The 13,017-nt window shown below is 51.3% G+C and overlaps 1 protein-coding gene across 4 annotated transcripts in view; it reads left to right on the top strand.

The window, feature by feature from the left end:
- Positions 1-11,131, top strand: part of PRDM11 (PR/SET domain 11) — an 85,298-nt gene extending 74,167 nt beyond the window's left edge. For 3 of the 4 annotated variants that reach the window (XM_021083148.2, XM_021083150.2, XM_021083149.2), the window contains exons 6-8: positions 3,056-3,243; positions 7,197-7,823; positions 8,832-11,131. In XM_021083148.2, coding sequence (XP_020938807.1) covers positions 3,056-3,243; positions 7,197-7,823; positions 8,832-10,996 — 2,980 coding nt within the window. In that variant the 3' untranslated portion in view covers positions 10,997-11,131. The remainder of the gene's footprint in view (positions 1-3,055; positions 3,244-7,196; positions 7,824-8,831) is intronic. The other variant, XM_085010088.1, reaches the window with a different exon arrangement.
- Positions 11,132-13,017: the final 1,886 nt, after the last annotated feature.

The raw sequence follows: 13,017 nt of genomic DNA, 5'->3' as shown, positions 1-13,017 counted from the left end.
GTTCTGTTCTCTGCTAACCACTGGGCTGATCAATTGTGGATGTCACGTCCCGGGCTCTTGCTAAGTTGGGGATGGGAAAATAGTTTGCACAGTCAGAAGAAATCACACGTGTGAAGGAAAGGCAGACTCCTGCGGTGGGAGAGTTCAGATTGTATGCGAGGGGCTCTCTGCGTGGGGTACCACAGAAGTAGATTCCCAAAGCTCCTGGCTGCCATGACTGTCGCCACTGCCATCCTGCAGCAGAGTGGGTGTTTGGATATGTCTTTTCTTTCTTTGGGGGTATGGGAAAGAGGGAGTAGTAACTGTATTAATTTCTTATTAAGGAAGACTTGGAAAGTACAGAAAATTACAAGGCAGACCCTTCTATAATGGATAATCACTGCGAAAACACTGGTCTATTTCCTTCAAGTGGTTGACCCAGGCTTGTGTTGAAAGCATGATTAGAATCCTAATATAATAGCTTTCAGTCCTCTTGTGCCCACTTTGCATTCCATCAGGACCGTTTTTCCATGTCATGAAATATTCTGTGAAAACATTTTTCTGTAGATGAGTAACATTCCATTGTACCAAGATAGCATGGTTTATTAAATCATTTATCTAGTATTGGACGTTTAGATGGTTTTGCTTCTGCACTATTTCAAACAGTGGAACAGTCAGCCTGGTAGCACACGGGGTTTGTGTTTTTGGTCTGCATCTTAACATTCTAATTTTTTCAAACTTTTTCAAAAGTTTTGAAAAAATCCACATAACATAAAAGTTGCCATTTTAACCATTTTTAAAGTGTAAAGTTCAGTGGTATTAAGTACATTCACATTGTTGGGCCACCATCACTGCCCTCCCTCTCCTGAACGCTTCACATTTTCCCCAGCCGTGACTCAGTACTCATTAAACACTAACTCCCTATTTACCCCTCCCCTAACCCGTGGCCGTCACAATTCTGCATTCTGTCTCTGTGAATTTGACTACTTTGTATGAGTGGACTTGTATAGTATTTGTTTGGTGACTGGCTTATTTCACTTAGTACATGTCTTCAAGGATACTCCATGTAGTAGCCTGGGTCAGAATTCCCTTCCTTTTAATTTCCTTTTTGATTTTCTCGTTGACCCATTGGTTTTTTAGTAGCATGTTGTTTAGTCTCCATGTAGCTAGTTTTTTCTCATTTCTTTTCCTGTGGTTGATTTCTAGTTTCACGCCATTGTGGTCAGAGAAGACACTTGAAATAATTTCTGTACTCTTAAATTTGTTGAGGTTAGGTTTGTGCCCCAGGATGTGATCAGTCTTTGAGAATGTTCCACATGCACTTGAGAAGAATGTATATTCTGATTTTTTTGGGTGTAATGTCCTGCAAGAAGTCCCTTCCTTTTTTATGGCTGACTAATATTCCATTGGGTGGATATACCACATCTTGTTTATCCCTTCATCCATCAATGAACACTTGGGTTGCTTCCTGCTTTTGACCATTGTGAGTAGTGCTTCTGTGAACATGAAATCCTCATTCAAGTCTGTGTTGCCGATTTGTTTCCCAAAGGGCTGTACCAGTTTCTTCTCCACCACCAGTATGGGAGACACTAGTCTTGACACTTCTACCAATACAGAGCTCATCATTTAAAAAATTGATCTCTGCCAATGAGACAATGTGCTACTTTGCGCCTCCTTTGTTACTAGTGATGCTGAACACTTTGATTTGTTCTTTGTCCATTTGAATTTTTTTCTGTGAACTAATTTCCCCTGGTCTGCTCCAAGTGCAATTCTTTGGACTGTACCAGTCAGGCAGACTTTGATTTCTTCCCTGGCTTTTGAGACAAATCATAGCATAAGGAAAAGAAGTTTGGTTTTTTTGGTTATTGTTTGTCTTTTTAGGGCCACTCCCATGGCATATGGAGGTTCCCAGGCTAGGGGTCTAATCAGAGCTGTAGCTGCTGGTCTGCACCACAGCCACAGCCACGCCAGATTCGAGCTGCGTCTGCAACCTACACCACAACTCACTGCAACGCCAGATCCTTAACCCACTGAGCGAGGCCAGGGATCGAACTTGCATCCTCATGGATGATAGTCGGGTTTGTTAACTGCAGAACCATGAAGGGAACTCCCAAAAAGTTTTTTTGACTACGAATTTCCTAGGCATGGCACAGAACCCTAAAACTCTAAATAATGTCCTCTTGCCCATTTGATTTGTACATCTCCACTTTTCAGATGTTGCATCTTCTCACCTTTTGGAGGTGAGTGAGGTGGCAGGTTGGATGTTGGAAATGTTGTTTCAGGGAGAATGAGTGAGGGCCATAGATTGTGAGGGTTTGACAGAACTTTTAAGGTTATTTGGGCATTGCTAAGTTGGTGCTTGACATGCCCACATAAGATTTGAATGTTCTAGTGGGAACATTCCTCAGTGCTCCATGTCTTGTTTACTAGCTGTGTGACCTTAGGCAAGTCACTTAGCCTCTCTGAGCCTCAGTTTCCTTACCCTAAAATGACTTAGATTAACCAGTGGTTGCTAACCTTTCCTGGCCTCTTATTTACCCCTCTCCCCGTTCCCATCAGATCCCCTATTTTTAAAGATTTTTGATCTCGAGCATTTAATTGATCTCGTGGGCACGCTTGTCACATGGCTTGTTTCTGCTAGATTTTGTGACATACTGAAACAGTTCAAGGATCTCACCCTTACCAGTGTCAGAGGCCTGTGGGTATCTGGGAACCCCTACGGTTAAAAGTTAATGAAGAGTGGGCCAGATGCTCTTTCAGTTTTCTGTCACCTGTATACCTGCTGTTGAATCTTGTACTTACCAGGACCTAGGAGGTAGGCAGGGCAGGTGTCATTTCCAGTTTCAGGAAACAGAGATCCTGAGAGGTTCAGAGGTTTGCTTGAAGTCACACAAAACAGTGAGACAAGGGACCGACTCCAGCTGGTGTTCCTTTCCTCAGCAGGGCAGCTGCTCTGTGGATTCTGCAGATGCCCACAGGCTGGTGGCTGTCCAGCCACACGGGCACCGTGCCTGGCACTGGCAGGCACTCACCCTAGAATGGTCCATGCATTCTCACCTGTCCCCCTCGCCCCCAGGTACGTGGTCATCTCCCGGGAGGAGAGGGAGCAGAACCTGCTGGCATTCCAGCACAGCGAGCGTATCTACTTCCGGGCCTGCCGGGACATCCGGCCCGGGGAGTGGCTGCGGGTCTGGTACAGCGAGGACTACATGAAGCGCCTGCACAGCATGTCCCAGGAAACCATCCACCGCAACCTGGCCAGAGGTGAGTGCCCGCGCCCCAGGGGAGGGCCACGCCCACCACCTAGCCCTGGGGAGGCCAGAAATGCTTCTCTAGGAGCTCTCCAGGCAAACTGATGGGCCATGCAGTACCCCAGATGTGGGGAGACCCCGAGGGACTTGGGGGAACTGATGGGCTGGATCTGAGAAGCCGCTGGAGGCTGGGCTGTGGCCACCCTGTGTGTTCTCCCTGCTCAAAAACAGTCAGAAGCCCTACTATAGACATTTCAGAGTATCAGGGAGAGAGGCACGTCCCCAAAGCCAAGCATATAAGCTTAATCAGAATTGACTGTTTCTCCAACTCGAATTGATGGAAGGATGTCATCCATTGCCATTGCCTCAGTAACTGCAGCGATACGAGGTAGCATTTACTGAGTACTTAATATGTACCACGAAGGTTTTCTACCGGGTCCCATGTCGTCATCACAGTAGCCCCTGCCCCACCGGTGAGAAGATTTCGAACAATGTCTGCTTCACCCTTGAAAGCCCTCAGTTCTAAACTTTCAATACTGATGATATCATGTGGATTATTAACCCCATCTTACAAATGTAGAAACTGAGCATCAGTAAATACAGTGACTCACCCAGAAGCCCTGGGATACGGCAGGGGCAGAGCTAGCCTCCTAACTCACATCTGTCTGAGTCCGAGGTCTAAGCTTTTTACCTACAGTGTTACGGGGCCTCCCAGACAAAACGAGTTTCTTCCTGGCTTCCTCCTGGTCTCATTCCTGGCATTCCTATTGCCATGCTATGAAAGAACAATCACTATAGAAGAAGGTTAGAGGGAGGAGGGAAGGTGACTTGCCATGTGGGTCGTGGCCTGGTGGGTGAGTGTCCACACAGGCTCCATTTAAATGAGTCATTTGAAAGTGGTTTAAAATACTCCCCAGCTCCTAGCCCTTTGCCCCTTTACTCCATCCTCAGCTGTGCCAGGGCAAACAGGTGAGTCCAGGTCCTTTTTCCAGTGGGATCTTGCACTAAAACCAGAGTCCATCTGGTCTCGGGAACCAAGGCCATCCCCAAACCCTACCGTATCATGTTCCTGACCAACCTAATTGCTGGAGATAAAGCTTCCGTTGGAATATGAGGGGGAAAGATGAAAAGAGGGATGAGAATGACCCATTGAAATTAAGCTATCTTTGAAACCCAAATGGAACAAAGCAAACTGTGGACTTTGAGTGCACAGATGCTGCCTGACTTGGTAAAAGGTATCTGGTGATTGGATGGGCAATGAGAGGAGACCCAATAGATACATTCATCTCTTTGTCTTCTTTGGAGCTGGGAGCTGGGCACACACATGCCGATTACACTCAGGAAGGCATGTTTACCCGACGTGATTGCAATGGTTGACATTTGACCTCTGGAAATGCCTTGTAGAAAAGTGCCTGATACATAGTAGGTGCTCAGTAAATCTCTGTTGAATGGATAAAAGAAGAAATGAATGAAGACCACCAGGAGGTCTCAAAAAAGAAATCATATCACGAGAAGAAGAGACAACCACACGTCATATCTGAAGACATGCTTTCCATCCCCTGGCCATGATCTTCTTGAATTCTTCTGGACCTCTAATGTCGTTTTTCCCCCTTGTCTTCGCCAAAGCACCTCAAGCTGCGTCATCCTCAGAGAGCCCCAAGACCCAAGGGGAATGCTCAGAGAAGGGCATGAGCTTTCAGGAGTGGTTCAAAGGATCGTGGCAGACAGACGTGACCTGAGATAAACCAAGACAGCTGAAGACACAGGAGGAAGGAGTGTCTGTTCCTGGCCAGGCTGAGAAGTAGGAAACAGAAGGGAAACCGAAAGCCACCATGGGGCAGGGCCAGAGGAGAAGGTGGGCTTGGCCCTAAAGCCCTTGGGAGCAGCCATGGAGCTCACCGGCCTTTAGACGTGTAGCTTTGGCAGACTCTGGATGTGCTTAGTGATGTCTTAGATTTGCGTGCCAGTCCTGCTGTGGAGGAGGGACCCCGCCCTCCACATGCTCAATCACATAAGGTCTTACCTGGAAGGAGGCTTCTTTGTAACTGGAGGCTGGAGCCCGGATAAAGGCCAGAGCAAGATCGACTAGTCCTCATTAAGTAGGGACATTAGTTAGAGCCCCAAACGGCTTCCTGAAGAGTATAAATGATTCCTTTGTGGTTTTCTGTTGAGAATAGGCTGTATCTAATGCATATATTCAAATAATTTATGTTCTTTATCTACTTTCAGTTATTGATTTACTTTGTGGGGTTTCCCTCATGTTTTATGGAGGCTTTAGAATCAAGTCTGTAATGCTTAAAGGTCTTTTTTTTTGAGCCATGGATTTTTCTGGGAACCTTGAGCCCAAAGAGTTCTCCTGCTCATCCTAGAAAATTTGAATAACATTGTCCTGGAGGATGACGAATCCCCAGGGATGGGTAGCCTTGACCTCCCAACAGCCTCAGCTGTTTGCTGCCTGATGGGTCCATGAGAAAGTGAAAGAGTGACCCTTGACTTTCCCAGATTCTGATGGGCAAGTGTCTACTCCGTAACACGAATGTTGCATTCATAGTGTTGACTATTTTAACAATTCTCTTCATCTCCACCCTTGCCGCCCCTCAGCTGTTATAGAAATTAGGCTGCAGGGAGCCACCTGAGTTTCAAGAGCAGTGGAGATAAGGTGGTTCCTTAAGCGTTCCTGGGAGGACAGAAAGGGGCCTCCTGAATAGGTTGCTCCCTTCTGTGCTGTTACGTGTGGGAAACCTGGAGTCACACAAAGGCTGGGGCACAGCACCCCATGGCGGCCATGGGATGCCAAGGCTTGGTCACAGCCTGGAACATCTGGATTGCACATGGAGAGCCCTTGGTCTTCACTCAGAGGCCTTTAGCAAATGCCGCTCTTGGAAGCAGAAATACAACGTACATTCAGGTCAGGTCGTTGGTCAGAGTCACATCTCCCAGAGCCCCGTCCCAGATCCCAGGAAGCCTCTGAAGCTTCCCAGCTCCAGAGGCAGCTGCCAGAATCTTCTGAGGGCCCCTCTTAACATCCGTCCCTCCAGGCAGCATTGGCATATCTGTAGTAATTTTTGAAACTCTCTTGGCCATTTTGAAGAATCAGGCTAACATAATTTACTGCTGGGGAGCTCACCAAGTCTTTGACGTCATTTACATGATAGAAAAAAACTAGAAAAGGAAGCGTCCTTAGAATTGTCAGATAAGGACACACAGCTACTGCATTTTGAGAATGCGTTGGGTCAGTGTGGGCGCGCTGTGTTTTATCTTGTTGGAGGCTGCCAGCTTGGAGCCCACGGCAGCTGTCAGTGTCCCCACGTTCCCTTTTCTTCCTGCCTCGGGCCTCCGTGAGAACCACAGAGGTTCAGGCCGTGCTTCCTCACATTGCTCCCAGGCTTCTGATTACTGGGAGAATCAGAAAGGACCGTTGCTCTAGGGCAGACTTTGCCCGCAGCAGCCGTCTCCCAAGAGTCAGGGAGGAGGAAGGAATGGGACTCCGTGTTTCATGTGTACCTTTTACCAAGTCGAAGCAGCCAATCTTTCTTCCAATTGCTGGGACCGGAGGAGAAGCCTAGACCGATGGGGAAGCCATCGCACTTAGCTGAGATTGCTACCACCCACCCTGCCCAATCAGGTGGGAGGGCATCTTCTAGGATGATGGGATGGCAAGTTCCTTAACTTCCAGCTCCCCTCCTCCCTAGCATCTGCTCAATTTATAAACATAGAGCTTCTATACATAGGGCTCCATTGAAATGGTTTCTTTAAAAAGAGTTCTTCCCACTTTTTTCCGGGTCTTTGGACTCAAGACCCCGCGAGCCATGGAGTCACCTGCCTCCCTTTTGCCACACCTGCCGCACAAGGCCAGCCCCAGGGGGACGTGTCAATGGACTTCCTAACAGGAGCGCTTTGTTTTCTGTTGCTTTCTGCTCTTTGGGGCTTTTCCCCACTTCCTCACACCCTGGTTTTCCTTCCTAGGAGAGAAGAGGTTGCAGAGGGAGAAGTCTGAGCAGGCTCTGGATAACCCAGAAGACCTGAGGGGCCCCCTTCCGCTCCCTGTGTTGAGACAGGGCAAAAGTCCCTACAAGCGTGGCTTTGATGAGGGGGACGTGCACCCTCAGGCCAAGAAGAAGAAAATTGACCTCATTTTCAAGGACGTGTTGGAGGCCTCCCTGGAATCTGCAAAGGTAGAAGCCCATCAGCTGGCTCTGAGCACCTCGCTGGTCATCAGGAAGGTCCCCAAGTACCAGGACGACGGCTACAGTCAGTGTGCAATGACCGTGTCGCATGGCGTGCAGAATGTCAGCCGGACCCAGGGGGAGGGGGACTGGAAGATCCCCCAGGGGGCTCCCAAGGAGGCAGGCCCCTTGGAGGATGAAGAAGAGGAGCCGTCGTCGTTCAAGGCCGACAGTCCCGCCGAGGCCTCCCTTGCCTCCGACCCTCACGAGCTTCCCACCACCTCTTTTTGTCCTAACTGTATTCGCCTAAAGAAGAAGGTCCGGGAACTGCAGGCCGAACTAGACATGCTTAAGTCTGGCACACTTCCTGAGCCCCCCACCTTGCCCGCACAGGTACTGGAGCTCCCAGAGTTCTCAGACCCCGCAGGTAAGTTGGTGTGGATGAGACGGTTGTCGGAGGGAAGAGCTCGCGGTGGGCAGTGCAGAGGGGGGGCCTGGTGCTCCCGGTGGGGCCACCTCTGGGGACACCTGGGACCTGTACCTGGGAGGCGGGCACCGGCCACGGCCTCGGGGGGCCTCCGATGGTCCGCCTTACAGCGCCGGTGGGGGCTCTGCGACTCGCTCTTGTATCCTCCTCCTCAATAAAGGAACTTCCGCTGCAGGAGGGGTGTGTGCTGTGTTCTTGACCCCTTACCTTTCTCTGTGTCTTTCCCCAAAGCCCAGCTTCTAAACCCCATCTCTCTCTCTCTCTCTCCCCAGTCCCAAGAGGCTGTCCCGTGGGGGAGAGCCTCGGCCTTCCCGATGGGGATACAGGGCATTCAGCTGCCTTCCCTGTGGGCTGCCTGGACCTTTTGGAGTGGGTCATCCTTGAGGAAGCCTGTTCAGTCCACATCTGCAGCTGAGCTCGAGATGTACACAGCACTTCCTATCTTAACCGCATCCCTTAGCTCAGAATGAGCTCTTTCGGATATTCCAAGCACATCTCTTAGCTAAAGTGCATTCTGATCCTGAAATCCCTGGGGCCCAAGCTGCCTTCGCAGGAGGGGCAGCTAGCTTCCACTGACCACGTCCGTGGTGGGGTGGACGAGACCCTCGTTCCTCCATCAGCTCTGCTCTCCTGCCTGCGCGGCTCAGTTGACACAGAACTTTAAGTCTCTTGAGCGCCTCCGTGTGGAGGGTGAGGGCAGGCAGCCTGGTGCACGGGGGCCACCGTGGCGCGTCCACGAAGAGGGTGAGACACGCGTGGATAACACGAGGGCTTATTGAGGAATTCCAGGCTGGGATTCAGTTTGTGGTAGGAATCGGCATCTGTTTCACGGAATGTGACCCCTCCCTTTGGGACAGTCTTGCTTTCAGTTTGGGAACCTCTGTGCTTCCCCACCCCCGCCCTGCCCCCCGGGTGGGTGTAACTGTTTCTTTCCCGTTTGTCTTCCAGCCTCCGAGAGCCTGGTCTCCGGCCCCGCCATCATGGAGGACGATGACCAGGAAGTCGATTCGGCAGACGAATCCGTCTCCAACGACATGATGACGGCCACCGACGAGCCTTCCAAGATGTCGTCGGCCACCGGGCGCCGAATCCGGCGCTTCAAGCAGGAGTGGCTGAAGAAGTTCTGGTTCCTGCGGTACTCCCCGACCCTCAATGAGATGTGGTGCCACGTCTGCCGCCAGTACACGGTGCAGTCCTCCCGGACCTCGGCCTTCATCATCGGCTCCAAGCAGTTCAAGATCCACACCATCAAACTGCACAGCCAGAGCAACCTGCACAAGAAGTGCCTGCAGCTCTACAAGCTCCGCATGCACCCCGAGAAGACGGAGGAGATGTGTCGCAACATGACGCTGCTCTTCAACACCGCCTACCACCTGGCCCTGGAGGGCAGGCCCTACCTGGACTTCCGGCCCCTGGCCGAGCTGCTGCGGAAGTGTGAGCTCAAGGTGGTGGACCAGTACATGAACGAGGGAGACTGCCAGATCCTCATCCATCACATCGCCCGGGCGCTGCGCGAGGACCTGGTGGAGCGCATCCGCCAGTCGCCGTGCCTCAGCATCATCCTGGACGGGCAGAGCGACGACCTGCTGGCCGACACGGTGGCCGTCTACGTCCAATACACCAGCAGCGACGGGCCCCCGGCCACGGAGTTCCTGTCCCTGCAGGAACTGGGGTTCTCCAGCACAGAGAGCTATCTCCAGGCGCTTGACCGGGCCTTTTCGGGCCTGGGCATCCGGCTGCAGGATGAGAAGCCCACCGTCGGCTTGGGCATCGACGGGGCCAACGTCACGGCCAGCCTGCGGGCCAGCATGTTCATGACCATCCGCAAGACGCTGCCCTGGCTGCTGTGCCTGCCCTTCATGGTGCACCGGCCCCACCTGGAGATCCTGGATGCCATCAGTGGGAAGGAGCTGCCCTGCCTGGAGGAGCTGGAGAACAACCTGAAGCAGCTGCTGAGTTTCTACCGTTACTCGCCACGCCTCATGTGCGAGTTGCGGTCCACGGCCTCCACCCTCTGCGAGGAGACGGAGTTCCTGGGGGACATCCGGGCCGTGAGGTGGATCATCGGGGAGCAGAACGTCCTCAATGCGCTCATCAAGGACTACCTGGAGGTGGTGGCCCACCTCAAGGACGTCAGCAGCCAGACCCAGCGGGCGGACGCCTCGGCCATCGCGCTGGCCCTGCTGCAGTTCCTCATGGACTACCAGTCCATCAAGCTCATCTACTTCCTCCTGGACGTGATCGCCGTGCTCTCACGCCTGGCCTATGTCTTCCAGGGCGAGTACCTCCTGGTGTCCCAGGTGGATGACAAGATCGAGGAGGCCATCCAGGAGATCAGCCGGCTGGCCGACTCCCCGGGGGAGTACCTGCAGGAGTTCGAAGAGAACTTCCGGGAGAGCTTCAACGGGATCGCCATGAAGAACCTCAGGGTGGCCGAGGCCAAGTTCCAGTCCATCCGGGAGAAGATCTGCCAGAAGACCCAAGTGATCCTCGCTCAGAGGTTCGATTCCCGCAGCCGGATCTTCGTGAAGGCCTGCCAGGTGTTCGACCTGACCGCCTGGCCCCGGAACAGCGAGGAGCTCATGAGCTATGGCAAGGAGGACATGGTTCAGATCTTTGATCACCTGGAAGCCATCCCCACCTTCTCCCGCGATGTCTGTCGGGAGGGGCTGGACCCCCGGGGGAGCCTGCTGATGGAGTGGCGGGAACTCAAGGCCGATTACTATACCAAAAATGGCTTCAAAGACCTGATCGGCCACATTTGCAAGTACAAGCAGAGGTTTCCGCTCTTGAACAAGATCATCCAGGTCCTCAAAGTCCTCCCCACGTCCACCGCTTGCTGCGAGAAAGGCCGCAACGCCCTGCAGCGAGTCCGCAAAAACCACCGCTCCCGGCTGACTCTGGAGCAGCTCAGCGACCTGTTGACCATCGCTGTCAACGGCCCTCCCATTGCCAACTTTGATGCCAAGCGAGCCCTGGACAGCTGGTTCGAGGAGAAGTCTGGCAACAGTTACACACTGTCGGCCGAGGTCCTCAGCAGGATGTCTGCGCTGGAGCAGAAGCCGGTGCTGCAGACCGTGGACCACGGGTCAGAGTTTTATCCGGATATTTAGGGAGCTGGCGTCACAGAGTTCACTAAGCTGTTGAATATTTTTTTAATCTATACTCATAAGCTTTGATATATTATATAAATATATATTATATTATATTATATATATATATATATAAACCCACACTGAAAAATTTTAAAAACTAAGGTGACACGTCCACCAGAAGCTACTGGGAGCTTTCAGAAAGGAATAACGTCGGAAACTGACTCTCGTCTACAAAACTTGGCAGCTGCAACACACGTGGAAACTCCTTTTCACTCACAGAAGCATGTGCTGGGGCCACGCGTGTTCCCACCTAACAGTCAACCAACCGCATAAGCTATGATGACAGGTCTGTCACCACCTTTGGGTAGCTCGTCCCGTTGACGTTCTCGTTCGGGGGTGGAGGGGTTTGGGTTTGGGTGTGTGTTCTCGCCTTTTCTTTTCTCGTTCGGTCTCACGAGGGGAGTCGCTTGGCCTCTTCATTGCCACGCTGGTCCCGCCGAATCAAGAGCTCTGATTTTGGGATACGGTGCGCTGTGGATCGGGGTCGGGAAGTTTGACTTTTTCCCCCCTCCCACCCGACTTCAGCTGGAGAGATTTTTCTTCATTTCCTGACAAGTGTTCCTTCCACGGTCTGAGAAACAAACGGGTCGGTCAGACGGTGATACCAGCCCGCTCCCCACCTCTGTCGCCCCTCCTGTCCCTGGGCGGTTGACCCCCTCCTTCCAGCCCCTGGGATCCTGAACATGTTACCTGTTATACTGAAGGCAAAAGCGCCTTCTCACTGCGCTTGAAATCTAGGGGAAGAGCGGGGCGTGAGCACTTGCCATTCCTGTTTTTACCTGGTGTGGGATAACATGATCTAATTCCGTTCCGATCCAGGGCTGTGGAGAAATGAAGAGCCAAGAAGTCCAGACCCCAGTAGGGCAGCGATTTTTGGCTAAAAACAGGTCAAATGAAAAGTATGTATTCCATTTACATGAATTATTTATATTCTGTCTTTATAATCATATAATGTATTGGGGGCTATTTTTTTCCCTTTAATAATCAGAAAATTCCTGCTAGAGTCCAGTGGCAGGAGATGTCAATGCAAGTTGTGCCCTGGGTTATGCATAACTCCGATGAGAGTCGCTAGAGATGGGGTCCGTCTTTTGCAACAAGGCTGATGACAAGGCCTGCCGCCTGGCGGGAAGGTCGTGGGAAAGTGGATAATGCATCTATGTCTGCAGACGCTTCCTTTTGTTGAACAGGGTAGAGACGTCCTAAAAGAAAGGAATAAACAGGAGCTAAGACAGGACTCTCAAGGCATCAGCCTACACACAGACACACACACAGACACTCAGACACACACACATACACACACAACCGCGATATAAGCTTTAGAAATAGCCACTTGCCTGCTCCCTGAGGCAAATAGTGGTCTAAGCTAGAGGAGTCTTGATCAATGCTCTTTTGTTCATTTAATTACCAGTATACCTCGCAAGGGAGTTTTTTTTTTTTTTTTTTTTTTTTAGATGTGCGTGAGCTGTTAAAATCTTCTGTTTGTGTTTTCACATGTGATGGATGCATATTTGATATGCAGAGATCCTGCATCCTGGATGCAGGTTTATCTGGGGGGAGGGAGGAAGATCTGCATTTCCTGTGGTCCGTCGGGTACCACCCCTCTCAGTGGGCGAAGGATGGTGTGATCTGGCCACAGGCATGGCCCCAGTGTCCCCAACCTGCTCGGCTCAGACATTAGAAAACTGTGGTGGCTTCCTTCCTTCTTGGTGTATCTTGTCCCCGAGGCCTCATGCCACCGTTGAGAACCGTAGTGGAACTGTCATCAACACTGAACATGTCACCTCCCCCTTCCTTGTCCTGCCAGACCTTCACCCCCCCACCCCCACAGGTCCCTTCCCCCTACCCCCATGGTCTTGGTGCTAAGATAACTTTAGAATCATTGCTGCTAGTCAATAGCTTTTCATTATATAAATATATTATATATATTATATATTATTTTTGAAACTTTTCTGTTTGTTTTCGACAGTGATGTAGCATGT

This window comes from Sus scrofa, chromosome 2 (genome assembly GCF_054392235.1).
Source record: "Sus scrofa isolate SSC_HxYL_T2T_F1_AM1 chromosome 2, Sscrofa_HxYL_maternal_Yorkshire_Landrace_v2.0, whole genome shotgun sequence".
NCBI classification, from domain to species: Eukaryota; Metazoa; Chordata; class Mammalia; order Artiodactyla; family Suidae; genus Sus; species Sus scrofa.
This window is presented reverse-complemented; position numbering and strand designations above follow the sequence as displayed.